Source organism: Nannobrachium achirus, assembly GCF_963921795.1.
Source record: "Nannobrachium achirus genome assembly, chromosome: 9".
Lineage (NCBI taxonomy): Eukaryota > Metazoa > Chordata > Actinopteri > Myctophiformes > Myctophidae > Nannobrachium > Nannobrachium achirus.
The window spans coordinates 7,777,610-7,800,572 of NC_137818.1; the positions used below are offsets into that span (position 1 = coordinate 7,777,610).

Below are 22,963 nucleotides of genomic sequence, written 5' to 3' on the forward strand. Positions count from 1 at the left end.
CGTCGGCAGGTTAGCTACTCACCAGCGTCGGCAGGTTAGCTACTCACCAGCGTCGGCAGGTTAGCTACTCACCGTCGTCGTCTACTCACCAGCGTCGGCAGGTTAACTACTCACCAGCGTCGGCAGGTTAACTACTCACCAGCGTCGGCAGGTTAACTACTCACCAGCGTCAGCAGGTTAACTACTCACCAGCGTCGGCAGGTTAACTACTCACCAGCGTCGGCAGGTTAACTACTCACCAGCGTCAGCAGGTTAGCATTTCACCAGGTTAACATTCACTTTGTTGTTCGTCGCTGAGGGAACATAGGGCTGAGGGACTGGCTAGGTCTAATATTCAGGCTAGCCTGCCGGCTCCCAGTGGAGAAGGGGAGGAACATGTTCAGATTGTGTCTGGTTGAAGACCAAGCATGTCGCAGCATTCTGGATCTTCTGGAGGCTTCAGTGCACATTCCTACCCGTACCCTCATCGAACACATGATCATTAAATATATCGTTGTTGTTGTCAGGTAGAAACCTTGTAGGCCTATGTCTAAAACTGTTCGTTTCGTATTTATCATTAAAAAAAATGAACTAAACTAGTGAAAACAGCCGATCTTCCGTTGTGTGCTTGTAGATCTGCTGTTTTCACTCGTTTCGTGCGACAGCCTTGTACAGACCTGCCAACCCTGGGAAATTTTTTTGAGTACTCATGCGCGGGCACGAAGTGCCCGCGCGGCGCCCGCAGCGCCCGCGCAGCGGGCGCGGCGCCGAATTTTTGTTGTTTTCCCGCACAAAACAGCGTATATTTTGGGGGGTTCCATGCACCTTTTTGGGTGGGACCTTTACAGTTATGTTAACAAAATTTCACACCAGAAATGTAGCACATTGCATGTCTTGACTTACACTAATAGGAGGAGGCAAGATGTTAGAACAACCTTTTAAATAAAAATGCCATTTGGTCTGGAGAAAAAGTAGGCTAGTATTACCAGGCAATACAGTAATGTTGCTTTGGCAATATTGTTGACAAATCTTTAATAAAATATACTAACTGCACTTGCTCAGAGTTAGTTAACAATAGACTAGCAAAACAGTCTCACCAGTGACTTAATGAATGAACATACATCAACATAATCATGTTATTCAAATAGCAAAATAGCTTTACATTGTCAGGTAGGCTATTTACCTTTAAATATTTACCTGTGTCTTTGTTAAACATTGTTAATTGAGCAGCCTAAATAAAACCACCTTTCTGTGCATGATTTGCATGAAGTTGAAAGTATTCAACTCATGTAGGTTTCTAGTGCATTCATTAATTGATATATAGGCCTACATTGTGTATAGATCAAATACCGTCTAGTCTGTATATTCATTCATAGAGGATACAGGCTACTCATTGTTAACAAACCATTAATGTCTTCATATATTCACAGGTGATAAATAACTTGTTCACCTTTAATGTTTTTGACAATACACATAGTCCCCCTAATTCCTCCATTCATACTCATTTAGAGATAGTGGAACAGGGAGCCCAGTATTTTATTTTCATTCGTTTGGATCTTTACTCTAAAGCCTAATCATGGTCAATGTATGCTACAGTTCATTGTACCTGGTCACAAGTTTTGACATTTCCCGACTTCGCTCACGTGCAACACCGTCGTATGACGAAGTATAACACAGGCTTCATACACAACAAGCTGTCGCGGGGGCGACCGCAGTTTAATAGTATAATATTATTGATTCACTTGATTAAAACCCTAACCGCGTCGCGGAGAGGAGCGACAACACCATAACAACCATTTCATTCTCACCATCGTGGCTGCTGACATGTGAATTCACCTTAGCTGAGTGTTATCTTAATATATTACCTGTTAGTCAGACTACTCGTTGCACGGCAGCATTGTAGGGGCGACACCGAATCGCACAACACGGCCATTCTCCGTTTATCTTCTTTATAAATTAATCGTATTAATATCGCCGTTGTACAAACCGGGCGGCGATAGCTATGAGATGAGATGAGTAGCTTCTTATTATAACTCTATGATGAGTACTGTAGCGTAAGTGTACATGCTGCACCGCGCTGAAAACCAAAACAAACGCATGGCATCCGGTTCAATTCTTCTTCTGCCGAAAAAAACGAGCATATCTTCTGTTCTAGTGCTCCCCAGCGCCATGCGCCCCATTCACACACCTTTCAAGTGGTGCCTGGGAGGAACTACACGGCAGGTTGCAAAAATCTTTGCCTCGTTTGCTGCTGCAGAATGTGTTGCGCCCATTCCCCGAAATTGCGTAGCAATGAGGGGAAATATCGTACCTGCGTACAGAGCCTTAAAATGCGTGCTTAGTACGGAAAATGCGTACGGGTTGGCAGGTCTGCTTGTATGATGAAGCAGGGCTTTACTTTGCAAAAGAACGTACACATTTGAAACTTGGAGAATACAAGCTTTCTGCCCGACAACGACGATATGCTGAGAGGCCACTCTCATACATGATCATCAAACACGTGATCATTAAATATAGATGATTATCAAAGAGAGAAACACTGGTGTTTTGCGTGAACAATTTATTATTCATAGAGGTATTCTTTTACAATCACGATAATGCTATAATAATAATAATAATATTTACGTAGGTTTACAAGCTCCAATAGAGCAAATATATCCATGTTAATCCAACGTTGGGGTGAGAGAGAGAAAAAAAAAGAAAAGATTACAGATTTTTTTTTTTATATCAATAGATTATTATAATTATATGTTAAATACAAATAAATCAGCTCATGTTGGCAGTGTACAATATCATTTTCATCTTAACTCTACAGAACAGATTTTTTTTTTGTAATAATAAAGTGAGGATTAAAATAAAATAAAAATGATAATATAATATAAAATAAAGAGGCCCCAACATAGTGTAAAGCTACCATAAATGAAACATTTTATTATTATCAAGTGCTTTTAACCATAAATATTGAATATTGAGATTAATATTCCCTTTTGCTTTGGCTTGGTTGTTTCTATCAAATAAATCATCATTATCATGATAATTGTGATTAAACAATCTAGGTATATAAATCTAAATCATGGTGATAATGGATATTATCGACACTGATCTCTTCAAAGAACATAAAGGTTTGGTCTCATTTGTACTGTATGATAAACACATAAATGTGTGTGTTTTGGTAAAAAGATCAATCACTCAGAGACCCTTCACTGTGAAATCCTCAGTGGTTCTTTCACCCAGGGGTCTTCAACGTTTTCGGGCCAAGGACCCCTTAGTTGAGAGAGAGATGAAGCAGGGACCCCCACAACCTTTCCATAGATTCCATATGGTTTAATCGTTTGACAGCACGATCATCAGTGTATTTTGGATTCATGTCAATTTGTGTTTTCAGATATTTGACACAAGCGTCAATACTTAGCAAACTTGACCTTTCACTCTGTACTTAGTGTGCTCTTTTTCCCCTCTACACCAAACCTCTTTGCCGAAAATAGCCGATCTACAAGCTCACAACGCCTCACGCTGCGAGGCGTTGTGAGCTTGTAGATTTGCTATTTTTGGCTAATGTTTTCAGAATATGGATGCTAGGGTTCAAGTGGTTAATATAAAAAGGGAGAAATAAGGTTTCTATCACACAAAGATTTGGAGGACCCCCTGAGGTAACTCTGAGGACCCCCTAGGGGTCCCGGACCCCCTGTTGAAGACCCCTACTTTAACCTGTCAAAGACCCCTAAACGCCCCCCCCCCCCCCCCAACCCTAAATACAGTAGGGTTTTATTTGAATCTTAAATACAGTAGCCATAGAACCCATATATTGCAAAATGTCTTAAAAAAAAAAAAAATACTAAAAGTAATATCAGATCTAAAACGCGATGTCACTACGAGGGGACATTTAATCAATAATAACATGGCCAAACTAGTGATATTAAAAAGGCTTATGAGGTACATTTTAAAGGCATCTCAAATAAAAATACTGATGATCTGATATTTTAAAACAATTAATTTGATACAGTGATGTCTTACAGGTGTGTCTTACAGGTGTTTTACGACGGCTTCCAGGCTCGGCCAATCAGAATGGAGGACCTGGAACCTTAGGGGGGTTGGACATAAAACCAGCCAATCATGATGGAGGACCGGGGAACCTTAGGGGGTTGGACATAAAACCAGCCAATCAGGAAGGAGGACCGGGGAACCAGAGGGGGGTTGGACATAAAACCAGGTTCTAAATGAGATGGTTGTTTTTTGTTTGGGGGGAAAAGGGAAGGGGACCAAGTCCAGAGCCCTGAGGGGCCTCGAGGGGTCAAATCAACACTGAGGACTGTAGTGAGTGGCTCTAGAGACCTCCTGGGTCAGGGGGTCAGAGGTCAGATCCAGGTCAGAGGGAAGGCACTGGGTCCATCATCTCCAGGTGGTTGGAGGAGAACTCTGAGCCCTCGTTGGGGGAGGGGCATGCGGGAGGGGAGGGGCTGTGGTCCTCTGGGCTGCTGGGGGATTCGTAGGGGAAGTGGACCCGGATCTCCTCCTCGTCCTGCTCCTCCTTGATGCTGCTGTGGACCACAAAGGGTTAACACAACTTTATATTGATGTTATATTCTATATTATAACTGTTTATTGAATGGATGCCCGTTAGTTGACAATGGGCAATCAACAACTGCTCAGTTTGTGGCAGGGGCATAGTTCCGCCGATTTAAAATGATTCCAATACTAAAACTTCCTATGGTTGGCCGCTAGTTGCGCTGTTTTCCCCCCCGGCCAGTCGCAAAAAGAATTGTTCTCCATTGGACCCCATTCATTTTCCCCTTTGGTTTTCTAACCTTAATTAACATTTTCATAAATACTTTATGGTTCCTATCGCTAGTTAAAAATGGCCTTTCAATCACCATGATATGCGTTTTGTGAAAATACGGTCCCATTTATGTTAAAATTGATGATAAAGTTGCGGGGGCGTGGCCAACTAAGCTGATATCAGCCGGCTGTGTTCTTCTTTGTGTGCTGTATTTCAGGAGGCTCCGACTACATTCTCCCATGTATCCCTGCGGTTGCACGTGACCGTTGGCAGCCAATCGCATTTCAATCTATGATGGCGACGCCCATGCCAAGGACCCAAAATACTTCCATCTGCGTACAGTATTTACCGTACGACTTTCCGCACCCGAGCCGTGCTACTCATACGACCTCGTGGTCCAAAGGCGAGAGCTCTAGCGACTGAGCTATTCATCAGACGCTCTTGGATGCCATTATTTTGGTAATTATTTGGCTACAGAGTGCCACCATTCACTTGTGCTTTATTTTGAAGAGCCCCGGAAGCCACTATCGTGTCCATGTTGTGGAAATTCACGGTCTTGTAATGGCGGTCAGTATATTTATTTTCACACGGAAATGAAACATTCTAACTGCGGCCGATTGTCGCAGTGAAAAAAAAAAAAAAAAAAAACGGTTCTCGGCATTCGAAGCGTTTTTTGGAAGTAGATTCTGAGCTGTTTCTTTGCATCAGCAATGCCTATAGAGCATCGCAGCGGAAGTGGATTCCTGGGGTCACTTAATATTCCCCATTCATTTTCGCCATAGACTTTTACAAAAATATTTATAACAATTATGTTAAGCCTCGAACCAAGCCATCCAGGATGGAGGTGAATCATGACCATAACCTTTTTTTCTATGAAAAGAACATTTTGAAAATCGCTAAACAAAGGGTAGTTATTAAATGTAGTATATCAAATAATGTAATATTAAAATATGTTTTCACATAGGATCAAAGGTTATATGATCATGATTCACCTCCATCCTGGATGGCTTGGTTCGAGGCTTAACATAATTGTTATAAATATATTTGTAAAAGTCTATGGCGAAAATGAATGGGGAATATTAAAAGTGACCCCAGGAATCCACTTCCGCTGCGACGCTCTATGGAGATTAGACGCTTCATGATGCTGGCGGCCGAGTTGCATCATGGGACATGTAGTGTTTTCGCTCAACAGTGTTTACCTGGTAACCATGGTAACCAGGTAACGGGGTCTTGGCGCCGCACCGAGGTCATTCTTATCACGTTCCTGGACGTGTTTAGCAGCGGAAGTGACGCTTATTATGAACTAATACATGACTGCGTGAATAATGTTATAAACTTATAAGGAGGAAACGTTTATTAAAGTAGTGGCTGTGATGAACTTACAACGGTGGACTCTGGGTGGCGCTGCTGTCACTCTGGTATCCTGCACCACCGAAGCAGAAGGCTCCGTTGATCTGGTCCTGGAGGAGCTGAGGCAGGGAGTGCATGGGGATGCTGCCCCCTAGTGACGAGGAGGGGTTGTACAGGGGGAAGGAGGAACTGCACTCTGCACCAGCGCCACTCTGAAATGATAGCAATATGATGATTTAATACAAATATTAGGATTTAATAAGATAACCAGTAAGACGCGACCTCGCACAGGACAGAATTCTTTTGCAAGTGTGATTCGAGTTGCGGTTGGTTGTTTAACTGTACTACTGCCAGATGTTATTATTTATTTATTGGGTCTGGTGCCAGCAAAAAGCAGCTTACCTTTGCGACATTATAGAAAAAGAACTATTCGTTTTCTTTTCTTTTTTTTCTTATTCATATGTACTTTGGCCATACTGGCAGCAGAGGGCAGCCTCATGCAAGAATTAATTAATGTGAATTGGCCGCGCTCGGCTGCCATCCATTCAGACCACTGAATCGCGTCAGAGCAACAGATGCAGAGAAAATAACAAGGAAGTGATTTGTTACTCCATTGATGCTAACGTGTAGTGGATTTTTGAGAGCAGCGGTACGGGAGATGTTTCTACTGTACACGGCGGCGCGACCCCTCATCAGCTTACGGACATCAATAAGGTAAAAGAACGAGCGCCGTATTGGCAATGCGCAGCGTTCAGAATTGGGGCGAACGGGAACGTCCGTAGCAGTAAAAGACTTGGACAAAATGTGGACAAAATATGGATATGACTGACATCTGCCATCATAAGCCGGTTTTCCACAGGCCCAACTACACACCACTCCACACCACACCGCCCACTTGTGTCAGGTTTTCCACTACAAGGAACTGGGTAGAGTGGTGTGAAAGTGGTACTTAACGGGGTACTTAAACAGCTCCACTCTCGAGTGGACCCGGCCTGGGCTAAGTGAGGCCAAATCAGTGACGTATACACGCTGCTGATACTGATTGGTCAGAGACAGAGTCTCACGGCTGAGCTGTGTCTTTCAACACAACAACTTGAGACAGATTTTAGTATGCAGTCACGGCTGCAAATCAAATATAAAAGCAAAGCCTATTTGTTTTATATATCTGTTTATAAAGAGGACGATTAGGCAGAATTGTGTTCCCCAGCCCTGCAGTTGAGATACCACGAAGCACCAAGAACATTAATCAACAAAAACAGTGGACATAGGCTATATCGTCGCGAGTCGCAATTATCAACGGCAAATGCGTCGGCAATCCGTTATTTTATATAGATCTCAGTGAGATGTCTCCTGTTTGTATTTGTAACTGCATGTGTTGAACGAATCTACAGTAGCCTACATGACATGTACTGTCCTGTTGCTGCACTAGCATAGCCTCTACATTAGCTTACTTCTTTTGGGGAGTTTGGCCAATAAAGTTATAATTTGACCATGAACATCCCAACGTGAGTTGTCGCTATAGTTGTTAAGACTTGATGAAGACCTGTGTGAGTGTGTGGCATCTAAAACATTGTCCACCACATCTCCGTGTTGAATGGGGAAAAGAATCTACAGTAGCCTACATGTACTGTACTGTAGCTTAGCATGTATGCTAGCGCAACTAGCCTCTACTCTTCTTTGTGTGGTTTGGCCAATAAAGTTATTATTTGACTATGTTCACCCCGACGTTAGTCGTCGCTATAGTTGTAAAGACTCGATGAAGACCTGTGTGAGTGTGTGGCATCTAAAACATTGTCCACCACATCTCTAAAAATAATTAGCGCAAGTTAGCATCTCCGTTGTGTTTACAGACTGAGAACGAGTATCCGTATGTTGAAAGGGGCGTCGATATATTTCGGGAGCGGAGGGGAGGAGGGGGAGAGGGGAGGAGGAGAGGAGGGGGGGGTACTGTAGTGGAAAACCTACATAAAAAATGCGGTGCGGTGTCGTGCCGTGTCGTGTAGTGTCGGGCTAAAAAGTGGTATGGAAAACCGGCTATAGATGTCTTATGTTATAGACCACATGAGACACAATATGTCCATATATGGGCATTCCAAGCTATGGGCTTAATATTGATGACATCAGGGATCTCCATGGTCAGCAGCTATAGATATACATTGAGCCACACCCAGGAGTCAGCCCAGCTCCTCATCCAGACATAAAACTCCACTACTGTAACTCTCTAATCACTGGCCTCCCGACATGTGCATTTAACCCTGCGAGACCCGAATTAATTTCTACTGGCCAAAAAATAAATACAAAAATCAGATGGTGTTGTAGGAGTCCTAATCACAGGAAAATTTAATGTTAAAAAATGAATAATGTTTTTGTAAGGTTTTATAGCCATAAATCATAAATCATGCTCTAATTTGCATTTTGGGGATATTTTTCTGAATAATATGTACATGTTCTAGACATTCTAATGATCACAAATATTACAGGCATTTTACTTATGTTTTAGTGAGGAATAGCTTCAGTTAAAAAGTGAGATGTTGTTCGTCCAGACGCTGGAATTTCAACTTCTCTGGGAGGTGTGAATGTCAGCCTCTGTGGGGGGTATTTATATGCAAATGTCGTGGCACTGTAATACTAAACAATAGGATTTAATGGTGATGTTAATGTGAAAAAAGAACAAAAAAAATAATTATAATTTTTTTTTTTAAATGATTTAAAAAATCAAACCTCGGTTCGAAGTGGAGCGGTGAATTTGAGCAGTTCCAGGTAAATATATATATATATATATATATAATTGAATATTGAATATACATATTTTGGGGACCTCTCTGCGGGTCTTGACCCACAGATTGACAACATTAACCTCCCGTGGCAGGGGGAAGAGAATAGAATAGTCCCTGACTTTTTTTTCACCAATTTATATATTGACATGTGTCAATTCTTGATTGCCCGTGGCTCGCTACGGTGGCTGCATGCTTCGTGAGCCTCCACTCTAGCGGCTATCACGGGTGTGTGTGTGTGTGTGTGTGTGTGTGTGTGTGTGTGTGTGTGTGTGTGTGTGTGTGTGGTAAAAGTCCGCGCATGCGCAGATGCCGCCGTGCTGACCAACACAATTTGGACACGGTAAAAGTCCGCGCATGCGCAGATGCCGCCGTGCTGACCAATACAATTTGGACACGGTAAAAGTCCGCGCATGCGCAGATGCCGCCGTGCTGACCAACACAATTTGGACACGGTAAAAGTCTGCGCATGCGCAGATGCCGCCGTGCTGACCAACACAATTTGGACACGGTAAAAGTCTGTGCATGTGCAGATGCCGCCGTGCTGACCAACACAATTTGGACACACAAAGCCACACAAAGGGAGCTGTGCTAGCACACCGCTCCAAAAATGTTGCCAAAAAGCAACGCTGGGCCTTGCAGGGTTAAGCTTCTCCAACTGATCCAAAACGCCGCAGCACGACTGGTCTTCAACCAGCCAAAATTCTCACACGTCTCCCCCCTTCTTCGCTCCCTCCACTGGCTCGCGGTTGCGGCCCGCACAGAATAAAAAAACACTAAATAAAGTAAATCGCTCTGGATTAAGCATCTGCTAAATGCCTAAATTGTAAATATCAAAAAAGAAATCATTTTAATCTTTACTTCATGGTCATCATATTTAGGTCAAGTGCTACAGGCTGGGGTGAGTCTTCAGATTAGGGTGGAATAACTGGGAGTGAGTCTGTTGTTTTACTTTAGAAAACATGGACCCGGTGCCTGGGTTTAGAACATACAAGCACGTACAGTATCTTACCTTCAGAATAAAACATATAACTATGATATCTTACCTTCAGAATAAAACATATAACTATGATGAACACATTTCTCACCTGAGCAGCAAATCCAGCTGAACTATGTCCGAGATTGTTCTGAGAATTCTTCATCATCTGAGATCTGTGTGAATACAATATGAATATTATGAATATGTTTCAACACAATATGATGTGACACGTTTTATTAGTCTGTGTCAACACAATATTCAAGACACACAGGTGCTCCATAGAGTACATAGAAATCATTGACATCACACATAATAAATTAAACAATTAAAATAAATACATAAATAGTGCCTGGACGAACCACTTTAGCCCTATTTTATACCTGGGCTGTTTGAAAATAGACGATCTACAAGCTCACAACACGTCGTGTTGTGAGCTTGTAGATCTGCTATTTTCAAACATTCTGTACTTTTACTTTTGGTACTTTAAGTACATTTTGATACCAATACTTTTGTACTTTTACTCTAGTACATTTTTAATTCCAGACTTCTACAATGCAGTATTGATATATTTGAGTACTTATTCCACCACTTATTTTAAGTTATCTCTATATCCTCAAGAATATTATATGTTAGGTTATCGACTAACTATTGACTATCAACTAAGTGACTTTCATTGTTTTTATTTTCCCAAAGAATTACTCAAAATAAACGAAAAAAGTTATCAAAAAACATATAAGGCAGCATTTTCTATCAGTGCTCCACTTGCATGGAACAAGCTCCAAAAATCATTAAAAATAAAATATCTGCCGGCCTTAGGCCAATTTAGGATGATGGTTTCTAACACCTTTGTTCTAAACTGTATATGTTTTAATTAATTTAGCTTTTAGTTTCTTGAACGTTCTACAGTTTTCAAGTATTATCTTTTGATTATTTCAAATGATGTCTGTAAATGTATATATGTATATATGTTGTTGTTCATTGTTGTATCTCGGTTGTGTTGTAAATGAGTGCTTGCTCTCAATTGTATTTCCGAGTTTAAATAAAGGTAACAAACAAACAAACAAACAATATATATATATTTTTTTTTATGAATCTATCATGGTTAAAATGGAGTTTGAAGTTACAATGGGTGTGTATTGGGAGGAAGGCCTGATAACATTTACATCAAATATCTAAATACTGAATCAAGCAAATTAGAAACTGTTCAGGGTGTTCATAAAAGCCTGATTAGACGATAAAATGTGTCTGAGAACAATGTGAGCTGAATGCCCACGTTGTTGTAGGTTGCCTAGCAACCAGTGCTCCAATAGTTACACAAGCTAGAATAAACATACCAAGGACAGGTCAGTGATGTCACAACAGAATAAACATACCAAGGACAGGACAGTGATGTCACAACTAAGTAGCACAACCCAGTGTCATTCTGCCATCAACTAAAAGACTCGTAAAACTAATGCCTTGATGTCAGTCACTAAATATAAATAAAGCCTTGAAGTGAGTCAGGGTCTATTTGGACTTCACAATGATTGAACATCTCGGTGAATGTTGGTATCATTCTGCTAGGAGTCAGAGCCTAATATCTTAGAGGCCGATACAATATTCTGTCTGATGTCATGAACTACAAAATGACATCATTCAGTCCCACTGCGCACGGCTTCAAAAGATAATCAATAAAAGGAGAGATCTTTTCTGTAAGGGAACCAATTCCTCAGACAATGCGGCCCTTTGGGTTACACAGACACAAACACATATGGGAATACATGGATTATCAACTTTCATGAATCCAAATTCAGTTCATAACCTACCCATTGACAGTGGTATAGTATATAGTTTATATAATGTATATAAAACCTACCCATTGACAGTGGTATAGTATATAGTTTATATAATTTATATAAAACCTACCCATTGACAGTGGTATAGTATATCGTTTATATAATGTATATAAAACCTACCCATTGACAGTGGTATAGGGTAGTATATAGTTTATATGTATTTATTTAACCTACCCATTGACAGTGGGCTTCTGAGGTCTTCTTCTATGGAACTCGATCTCGTCTACGGTCCACACGGCTCCTTTCACGTTCTCCAAGCGAACAAAGCATTTATGGAGGCTGAGGTTGTGTCTGACTGCATTCTGTATGAAATATATATATATATATATATATACAGTACATATGAATGTCTGATTGTGTTCTGCACCATTCAAAACAAACGTTAATATGAAATAGTTATTATAATTATAAGAGTTATCATGAAACAAAACACATGTTCAACACTACAGGGATAATGGAAAAAAAAAAAGCTCAAGCCAAAGTCAAGAAACAAGTCAAGTGAAAGTTCATTAACTAACTACTTATTAAAGTTCATTAACTACTTATTAAAGTTCATTAACTACTTATTAAAGTTGGTTAACTACTTAGCTAAGTAGTTGTAAATACCTTCCACGTGGCCGCGTTGCGTCTGAAATATGCAAACGTTCTGGTGAACCAGTTGTAGATCTCATTCAGGGTCAGCTGCCGGCGAGGAGACTCAAAGATGGCCTGGAACACAAGAACATAAACTTCCGTCATATGAAAACAACTAGAATAATTCATTAATTCAGAAACAAATACAAATATTACCGTGCTCCTCCTAATGTACACATACAAATAAAACAAGTGTTTACCTGTCTTATTAGCGATGCGTAGGTAAATGGCGGCCGCACTTCTGTACTCAAGTAGAACTCCTTGTTGTCTGTGATATCTGTTGAAACAACAACACTATTAAACCCCAATTAGAACGGGTACACATTATTGTGTATCATTATTTTATGCTTTAACTATTGAAAAATAGCAGATATACAAGCTCACAGCGCGGCACCAAGTGCTGCGCTGCGAGCTTGTAGATCTGCTATTTCTGAAAAATCGTGAAAATTAGAATTTTGACCCGATTCTATAAGTGTCTTTTGAATCCTTTTAAGATTTTTTGAAAAACCCTATGTTTCTATGTCAGAAATCTGGCCAGCCATCATCAAAGAAAAGGTCCTTTTCACTTCAACTGGAGCTCAGTTAGTCAGTTCTTGAGAGACTACTATGTCAGTGGTTCTCAAACCTTTTCATGTGAAGGACCCCCAAAATGATATTTATTTGGCCACGGACCCGCATCTCAAAATATCTAGTTCCAGGGAACCCCAGAAGCAAAATTTGAGTTACAAACGTTCGCTTTGAAAATACATTATATTCAAAGATTTGCACACATTTTCACGACTTTTTCAAAAATAGCAGATCTACAAGCTCGCAGCGCGGCACTCGGTGCCGCGCTGTGAGCTTGTATATCTGCTATTTTTCACTGGTTAAAGCATTCAATAATTCTAGGCCTGAATGGGTTAATAATAATATAACAGTAATGATACTCTGTTGAAAGCCAATAGGAGTCAGGATTAGGGAATCAGCTGACCTTGGCTCATGGAGCGGCTGTACCGCCTCCTGACGGGGCTGGGGGTCATGACCCCCGAGCCCTCGCTGTACGGGGTCATGGGCGTAGAGGGCGCTGTGGCGCTCTGGGACACCGCCATAGGGGGCGGAGCCAAGGGCAGCGTGGCCGCGGAGAAGGACATGCTGGGAACCATGGTTACCTGGAGTAAACAATAACAATTAATATGATAGAATGACATACAGTACTGCCAACCATGGTTAACTGGAATAACCATGTGTGTGTGTGTGTGTGTGTGTTAGGGCATTAACACAACCTCTGCCAAAAAATACCCCTTTGTAGGGCTTCTCTGCCATGCCCGAGGAACCCGAAGATTTAATAAGCTTTAATTAAAAAAACATATATATATATATATATATATATATATATATCGAAGCTGAACTAAAATAGGCCGGAACTAATGCTCCGGGATCGGTTTCTACACGGACACATTATGGAGCGGATCGATTAACATTGAGGCCGCAAACCGGAAGCGGATGGTCCGTCCTCTATTCCGGCCCGTTAGCTTTCTGTGTAAACACCACGGCTTACAGATGGTGAAAGACATAGAAAAATCTTCGGGCTCCTCGGCCGTAAACTACGAATGAGTTAACCAAATAGTCGACAAGTCGACTCAATCAACTTCATTGCACAAGTCGATTTCCACCAGGGAAAGAGAGAAAAAAAAGAAAAACATTTTTTTTCATCATTATTTTTGCTCCATGTGTGTGTGTGTACATCATTCAAACCGTAGGATTGCTTATTGTCGAGGAAAGAATGATTCTCTCCTTTTCCAACTGTTTTTTCATTGGAATTGAGCACAGGGTTTCGGGTTTTGTCCCCATGTTCACGCACAGTGTGATGACGTCATCAAACAATAAAGTGGACTTCAACTCAACTTTTTACTGAGTCGAGCCCCCAATTAGTTTTCCCCAAGGGCCGAATTATGTCTTGGGTACCAAGCCGAGGGCCACAACATTGCAGGGGGCGACGGCGGCGTTCCCGCTACTCCAGCGACTGCGACAGTTCAGCTATCGTCGTTGACGGGTGAAAATCTTGTATGTCCAAAACCATTCGTTTTGCATTTATCATTTTAAAAATTATTGCGACCGTCAGGTCGCAGTTTAGTATCAAAACCTCCACCGGCCGTCCGTCCGTCCGTCCGTCGGTCACACGTCACACGTCACACCTTTGCCCTGCTCATATCTCCGCATCAGTATGACATCACACTGCTTGGTGTGTGCCGTCAGGGTCATTTGTGTACGGTGTGATGTCATACTGATGTCAGCAGTATGATGTCATACTGATGTCAGCAGCTATGTCTCTATATATGGAGTTATATGTTGTTCGTGTCCAAATATGGGGCTTGTGAGGTCAGACTTAGTGAGATTCGTCGGTTATCTCCATATATGGAGGGATGTGTTGGTTATCTCCATATCTGGTTTATACTAGTGAAAACAGCCGATCTACAAGCACACAACGCCTCGCGGTTGCGAGGTGTTGTGTGCTTGTAGATCGGCTTTTTTCACTACTTTTGTGCTACGGCCTTGTATGATTTGCGAAAGAACGTACACATTTGGAGATACGAGATTTCCACCCGACAACGACGATATACTAGTGTTGTTGCTGCTCTTATACCACCATTATTACTGGGGTTGGTGTGGGCCAGACAGTAGCCCCCCGCGGGCTGCAAATGGCCCGCGGGCCGCCTATTGGGGAACCCTGCCCTAGTGTGTGTGTGTGTGTGTATATGTTAACCCCTTACAGGCTGGGCAGCAGCTCTAGGTTCAGCAGTCTTCAGATGAGCCATCATGGCCTGCAGTCTCTCCTTGTCCTTCTTCAGCTGCACAGAGCGGACAGGAAGGGGTTAAAATAATAATGGTTACATGGCAGTGAAGAGGTTAATTTGTCGGTTATCATTTAAACACCTTTCAACGGCTCCGGTTTGATCACATTTTGATCTCCTGAAGACAGAGAGTGTACAATTACAGGTCCATTTGGTTCTCTCAGAGTTATGGAGCTGTAAGGGTCCATTTGGTTCCATTTGTACACTCTCTAAGTTACAGAACTGTAAGGGTCCATTTGGTTCCATTTGTACACTCTCAGAGTTACAGACCCGTAAGGGTCCATTTGGTTCCATTTGCACACTCTCAGAGTTACAGACCTGTAAGGGTCCATTTGGTTCCATTTGCACACTCTCAGAGTTACAGACCTGTAAGGGTCCATTTGGTTCCATTTGTACACTCTCAGAGTTACAGAACTGTAAGGGTCCATTTGGTTCCTAAAGCTATCAATAACTTATCTGGGGACCCTCTGGACCCCCTCAAGGATTAGGGATGGAGTTTGTTAATTTTTATTGATAATGAGCACCTTATCGATCCTGCTTATTGAGCCGGGCTTTTATCGAGCCCACTATTGAGCGTTTTCTAATATTTTGTGAAACAACAAATTCTGAACAGAACCGGCATCATTTATTATTGGGCAGTTGTTGTGACTGAGTTTGTGGCTGACCACCATCTATGAAGATGACAACTGACAAAAGGAACACATATTATCATTAAATATCATTAAAACAATCATTCACTAGTGTGCAGTAAGTGTTAAATGGCTTCATATCATGAAGATTAGTACTGTAATTATTTCTTGATCGGCTCTTGTCTTGATTGTTTTAACATGACCAGTGATGTCATTATGCGCGCATCCCGCATCAAAAACTCATTCAAGTCGCCCAGGGACTCATTCATGTCATGGTCCTGGGGTCGCGGGGATGCGCCTCCATTGGAGTCCATGTTAAAATAATTTACCAGGTCGCGGTAAAAGAAAAACATTTTAAAATTCCACAGACACCACCATTGTTCATGGGTGAAAGCATCCTACTTTACCCTACGTTAACACAAATAATATCCACGTAGAAAGTCTTAAACAGGCGATAGAAACGTCAATGTTTTGATTCCACCGACGTCCGACGCCATTTTGCGCGCCCGAATTCATTAGGGACACATGTTTTAGTAGTTTTAGTAGTTCAAACATTACCCAAATTGTAAAATAAATATAAGAAATAGGCAAACATTTTGAAAATAGCCGATCTACAAGCTCACAGCGCTCGAAAACATTGTATTGAGGACTCATAAAACTTTTCTTGGACCCATTTGAATGACCACCTGTGGGTCCCGGGACCCATTACATTGAAAACCTAGTAACATCACTGCATGACATCATGGGCCGCTATGCTCGGTAACAAGCTTGATAAGCCCAAAGCTTATTGATACCGGGTACTCAATAAATGTGTTATCGAGTTTGTAGTGGGCCCTTGTTTCGAGATCCATCCCCATCAAGGACCCCTGGGGGTCCCATGCTGCTGTATTCTCACCGCACATCCGTGTAGTTGTGAAGTAACAGAACACAGAACTAAACTAGAAGCAGTGCTCTTCTGAGCACAGGTCTCCACCAGGCCGTGCATCCTGGTGGTGCTACTGTATAATAGGCCAATGTAAAAAGGGTGGCATATGTTCTTCACCTTAGAGACCTTTCATGGCAATCGGACGCCGCATGCATGATTTGAAGCATTGTGTTCCAAAAAATGTATTTTGCTAAAGTCTACCTGCTGGTGGCGCTATAAATGTGAAAAGGGTAGCATTTGTTCCTTGACATAGTGGGAATATGTGTGGCAAATTTCACGGTAATTGCAAGCTTTTGAGGCATTTTGTTCAAAACGGCTCAATCCTACAAACTTTGGAAGCCAATCTTAGCCAATCAGGATGGAATATGCAAAATCGGACACATCCGTGTCGATCACATGACTGTCGAGATAATGCCTACCGATTTGTAGGATTTTTGGACAAAATCTGTAAGAGTAGTGCACAGAAATGTGTTTTGCGGACATCGGCCACTAGGTGGCGCAGGAAAGGCCCATTTGAAAAATTTAGGGCAGAGGTTCTAGAATGGCATCCAGGGAATGTGTGTGCTCACTTTGGCAGCGACCGGGCCAACGGCGACTGAGATTAGGTGCACACAAACTGCGAGGACACACGGACGGACGCACGCACGCACGGACGCACGGACGGACACACGGACAAACGGACGGACGAAGGGGAAAACATACTCTCCCCCATGCCTTCGGCTGGTGGAGACAATCAAGCATTCTGCTTCAGACACAGTTTGGTTGAAAGCTGTGAAATGAGGCCACCTAGTGGAGTATATAATATTGCACATTACACGCAGGCATTGATTTAGGTTCATGTTTATAGTCTTTTGACCTGGAATAATTTTATGGTTTAACTATTGAAATATAGCAGATCTACAAGCTCACAGCACGGCATCGAGTGCCGTGCTGCAAGCTTGTAGATCTGCTATTTTTGAAAAGTTGTGAAATTGTGTGCAACATGAAAATCTTTGAATATATAGTTTTTTAAAAGCAAACCTTTGTATAACTCAAATCTTTGCTACTGGGGGGGTCCCTGGAAGAACATATTTTGAGATGGGGGTCCGCGGCCAAATACATGTGATTTCGGGGGTCCTTGACATGAAGAAGAAGGTTTTAAAAGATACTTATAATAGAATCCTACCTGTAGTTCCAGCTGTTGGACCACCTGCATCTGGACCCGGCACTGAGCTGTACTCTTATCATCCAGAGTGTGTTCACTGTTCAGGTGTCTACACACATGCACACACACAGACACGCACGCACACACACGCACACGCAGAATGATAACAATAAGAATCATATAAACATACATGCATGAAAGTGTGTTAGTAACATAAATAATGTAATGTATTATTAAGTATTATTGCTTGTGTTTGACATAACGGTGAGGTAGTTATGTAGAACTGACTGTTATGGACACCTTATTTGGTTTAAAGGAGTAGTTCACCCCCAAATGACTTTTTTTTTTTACTATTGATTACTCACACCATGGAGACTTGAGTTCAAAAATATCTTTTGTTTTTTTGTTGCATTCCTAGGACAATAATTTGATTACAATAAATGTACCCCCATTGATTCCGGATGGAGAGCCAAATGCATTTGGGTCTCCATCCGGAATCAATTAGGGGTAAATTTACTATAATACAATTTTTTGTCTTAGGAATGCAACAAATGCAAACAAATATTATTGAACTCAGTCATTTTGGGGGTGAACTACTCCTTTAAGGTCACTTTATTTTGTTTGGCACTGCATTGATAAGTTGTACTAAGTATTACTATTTGTTATGCAGCTTTGACTGTTCTTGACACTTGACAACATGCACGATAATAAGGCCGGCTTTACACTGCCACTAAAATCTAGCCTGAATCAGATCTGAGTCACTTCAAAAGTGGAATCCGATTTTTTTTAAATAGTCTAAATCCAGACAGGTCACATTCATGTCACATGAAATCCGATTTTGAAAAACCACATCCAGAGGTAGTTTCAAATCCGATCCATATCGGATCTGAGGACATCTGACTCAGTCTGAAAGCAGCAACCACATCCACCCCATTGAGTTATATGCAGGTCACATGCAAGCCACATCAAACTGGCCAAGCGTCACTTGCTGCGCAACCCGAGCGCGGAGCCCCGACGTCATTACAGAGCGCGATTATTTACTATTTGATTACAGCGCATATTACAGCACGCTGAGCACATGAGAAAAACAAGAGAGGAGAGAGAAAACACGTGAGCTAAATAGATACAACCAGAGAGAAGAGCGAAACACAAGAGTGAAGAAAAGGAGAGAAAAAGTTTTTGTTGTCGCTTGTCTGTTATGTCGCATTTCCTGAACATGTGATCAACTAGCGTCAACGTTGTGACGTGACGTCATGACGCCGACGTCGTTACCACGGTAACCAAAGCAGATATGTAGACGCAGGGCAGCTTCGGGCTGACACTGTTAAAATCAGTCAGAACGCACAGATCAGATCTGTGTCACTTGCAAATGCAGTGTGAAAAGTCGGGCCAAAAGATCATATTTGAGAACCAAATCGGATTTGGTCTGGATTTGACTGCAGTGTAAAGCCGGCCTAATAGTGTGTGTGTGTGTGTGTGTGTGTGTGTGTGTGTGTGTGTGTGTGTGTGTGAGAGAGAGTGAGAGAAAGTGTGCGTGCGTGCGTGCGTGCGTGCGTGCGTGCGTGCGCGTGCACTGACTTGAGGAAGGCCTGGAGGTCTCCGAACACCGTCTCACATCCAGGCCATTTACACATCCCGTTGCCATAGAGACGATGAGTGTTCTGACCGCTGTCTTCTACTGACACACTGCACACACACACACACACACACACACACACACACATACACATACACACACACACACACACACACACACACACACACACACACACACACACACACACACACACACACACACATTTCAGTCATTTCATGTCCAGATAAGAGATACAATACAAGGATACAAATATTACAAGGTGCTGTAAATAATGTACAGTCAGCAAATCCTGGACAACATAACCAAATAACCACACAGCACACACCCTTCAAGGGTACAAGTAGCAATGCCTTTGCCATATTTGGCGGCTACCGATAGTAGACGAGATTGCACAGAAGTTTGCAAGCCATTTAGCTGCTTCCTTGGCATCCCAAGATGTTGGAAGCCTCTAAGAATCAACCTATGTACATGTCCTAGGCTGCCAAAGAACACAAACAGATGACCCGCACCTATAGCCTAGCTCTGTGATGGTTCGTAGGAGTGGCTGGTATTTAATGACTTTGGTCATAACGGCTTCCTCTAAGCTAGAATCAAAGGTGGTTGTTGGTATATTTCATAGGTTGCAATTCAGGTATTCAGGTCCTAGGGTCGAGGTAAGGTTTCAGGCAATGTGCTGCAGTCTTCTATTGCATTGGCACTGCCCTCAAGATTCAATTCAATTACGATTCACCAAGTAATGATTCCTTTCGATTCCACGATGCATACTTTTCTATATTACTGCACCACATGGAAAATTCTGTCAATACAAGCAGTCAGATATACTGAACCAATTATTTTATTCATAAGTATATTAGATCATATTATGTATACAACAGCGAGGCTTTGATTATCGATCATGTCAAGTTGCTGCATTGAATTGAATTGACATGCATTGCTGAAAGGATTATTGTTGACACCAATAACAGACAGACAGACAGACCTGTCTTTCTTGTGATGTCCGTTGGCGGTGGGTTGTTGACAGGAGATATCTCTGCTCTCTGCAGCCATCATGGACAGGTTTCCATTCTCACTTCCTCCTACAATTACAACACACACACATCCTAAAATTATAACACACATCCTAAAATTACAACTAGGGGTGTACCGATCGGATCGGTAGATCGATCGCATGACTTTCAAAAGATCGGAGTTGGGAGAAAAAGATGGGGAAGCATATTGTTTTTATAAATATACAAAAAAAGGATAATCTGATGAACTTTATTTATATTTTGTTTTGATCTAATGCTGCACTAATAGTCCGAGAATATTATCCAAATCATGTCAAACCTGGGAATAAATTCCTTACCAAGAAATGTCTTCACCAATGTATGTGTAAAGGTGTCTAGTAACACATCTAACAACGTTTGAAATTCAAAATACCTAGGATATTTTTTTTCAGCTGCTGAAAGTTGGGCCCCCCTTTGACTTTCTATACACTATACCCAGAAAGAAATAAGTAGCATGTTAGGGGTCTAACTTGAGGTTTGTCATGATTCTGAATCCATTGCGAGCATTTGTTTTGCACGAAACATTCCTTGGGTTAAAAATGGCCCCCACAAAACTGTGAAAAGTGATAACTCACTTTTTGTAAGACCTAAAAATGATGTCTAGCTTGTATGGTCATTGAGGGTAGGCGAGTGCTATGGTAAGTGCTATGGGCTAAGGTGGAGTCTGAAGAGGTGAGTCTTCAGTCCACGTTAGACGCTATGGAGTGAAGCCTCGATCAGAGTCTGCGGTGAAGAGCTATCCACCGCAAATTTGAGGTGGAAAGCTTTCCACCTCAAGTCAGAAAATAAGTGAAGGCCATCATAGTCCGTCACGGTGGAGTCCTATTCACCGTGACTGACTGGTCTAGATCAACCAATAAGTGAACGGGGTGAAGAGCCTATCTGTCTGATAGTAAAAACAGAGAGATGTGTCGGGACTCGTGGTGGAAAGCTCTTCACCGCGAGGAATGACATAACGTTGTAGTTTCATGACTCAAAAAGACTACACCGCGGTGGATAGCCTTCCACCGCGGAGGAAGGCTTCCGATCGATCAGAGCCTTCCGCCTCTGATCGAGGCTTTAGTCTGTAGTTCTAAGTGCAACAGGGAGTTTATTCCACAGTTTGGGGACCAGGAGGGAGAAGAGTATAGGACGAGTGGATCATTGTCCTGGGGTTTTTAGTGAGGGTTCTGTCAGCATCCCTGTGTTAGCTGATCTGAGTGAACGGGTGGGGTTGTAGGGGTTGATCAAGCTTTGGAGGTAAGGAGGTGCCATAACCTTCGGGGCTTATGTGCGGGCAGAAACCGGGTGCCAGTGGAGGGAGCGGAGAAGGGGGGAGACGTGTGAGAATTTTGTCTGGTTGAAGACCAGTCGTGCCGCAGCATTTTGGATCAGTTGGAGAGGCTTAAGTGCACATGCCGGGAGAGAGAGGTATAGGGTATTGGTAGGGTATATTACAGTACCAGTAGTAGATGGTAGGACACTCAGTAGGCCTTGTCTCTGTAGGTTCATCAGGTGATGTTGTTGGACTTGAAGCAGCTGCTGCTGAATGCTGTTCTGTTGTAGCTGTTACGCACGCACGCACGCGCGCACACGCACACACGCACAAGCACACGCACACACACACACACACACACACACACACACACACACACACACACAAACACACACGATCAATGAACTGGATAACTGCAAATGATCTCTGAAGTCATGTGACCAAGATGATTAGTCATCATTATCAGACAAATTGTTTATATTCTATTTTACTTTACTCTGAAGTTTGCAGGTTCTGTGCCATTGAAGAGTGTGTCCGTCAATTGACCTATTCATTGTTTTATATCAGATCGCGGTCCCATGAAGTTATGCAAGGGGCCGTGGCTACGCGGTGGATCATCGCGGTAAATTCTTTTTTTCTTTGCTGGGTGAAAGAGGACACCCATGTTCTATGATATAACAGTGTGAATGTGGGTTAGGGTTAGGGTTAGGAGAGAAGACACTCGTGGCTTCTGTGGGTCTTCAAAATAAGGTACAATCAATGGGGATCAATGCTGGCAATGTCTACTGACCTGAATTAATATATATCTGTAATTGAATGTGTTAATAATAATAACAATAAAAAGGAAATCACCTCAGTATTGAGTCCAGTGTTCTGCTGTAACAACTGCATGTTGAGCTGCTCCTGTTGGTTCTTAAACACCTCCTGGATCTGTTGCTGAAAGAGTTAAACATGAATTAATATTATACATTAAATTATAAAATAGCATAATTCTCCCAGCCGGCCCACGGTGGCCCGGTGGTCTTTATAATTACCGGCCAATTCAATATTTTACTGGTCAATGGCCGGAAAATACCGGCTAACGGAAACGCTGAGGCAATGCTCTCCTCGTTCCCACTCTCACCTAAGGTCATGATCCAAAGAATAAGATCACAGATACATGGTTGTCTGGCCTCGAGACTAAAATGTTGAGCTTCTCTCTGGGAGTAA

At 42.2% G+C, this 22,963-nt stretch overlaps 1 protein-coding gene across 3 annotated transcripts in view; it reads right to left on the reverse strand.

The window, feature by feature from the left end:
* Nucleotides 1-2,530: 2,530 nt before the first annotated feature.
* LOC308292021 (forkhead box protein P1-B-like) overlaps nucleotides 2,531-22,963 on the reverse strand; it is a 53,790-nt gene continuing 33,357 nt past the window's right edge. For all 3 annotated transcript variants that reach the window (XM_080734220.1, XM_080734219.1, XM_080734221.1), the window contains 13 exons: nucleotides 22,607-22,690; nucleotides 21,942-22,044; nucleotides 20,433-20,529; nucleotides 19,435-19,542; nucleotides 17,878-17,965; nucleotides 15,078-15,155; nucleotides 13,298-13,475; nucleotides 12,528-12,604; nucleotides 12,301-12,402; nucleotides 11,869-11,996; nucleotides 9,969-10,032; nucleotides 6,140-6,318; nucleotides 2,531-4,517 (listed from right to left, as the gene is read on the reverse strand). In XM_080734220.1, the coding sequence (XP_080590346.1) occupies nucleotides 4,346-4,517; nucleotides 6,140-6,318; nucleotides 9,969-10,032; nucleotides 11,869-11,996; nucleotides 12,301-12,402; nucleotides 12,528-12,604; nucleotides 13,298-13,475; nucleotides 15,078-15,155; nucleotides 17,878-17,965; nucleotides 19,435-19,542; nucleotides 20,433-20,529; nucleotides 21,942-22,044; nucleotides 22,607-22,690 (1,458 nt within the window). In that variant the 3' untranslated portion in view covers nucleotides 2,531-4,345. The remainder of the gene's footprint in view (nucleotides 4,518-6,139; nucleotides 6,319-9,968; nucleotides 10,033-11,868; nucleotides 11,997-12,300; nucleotides 12,403-12,527; nucleotides 12,605-13,297; nucleotides 13,476-15,077; nucleotides 15,156-17,877; nucleotides 17,966-19,434; nucleotides 19,543-20,432; nucleotides 20,530-21,941; nucleotides 22,045-22,606; nucleotides 22,691-22,963) is intronic.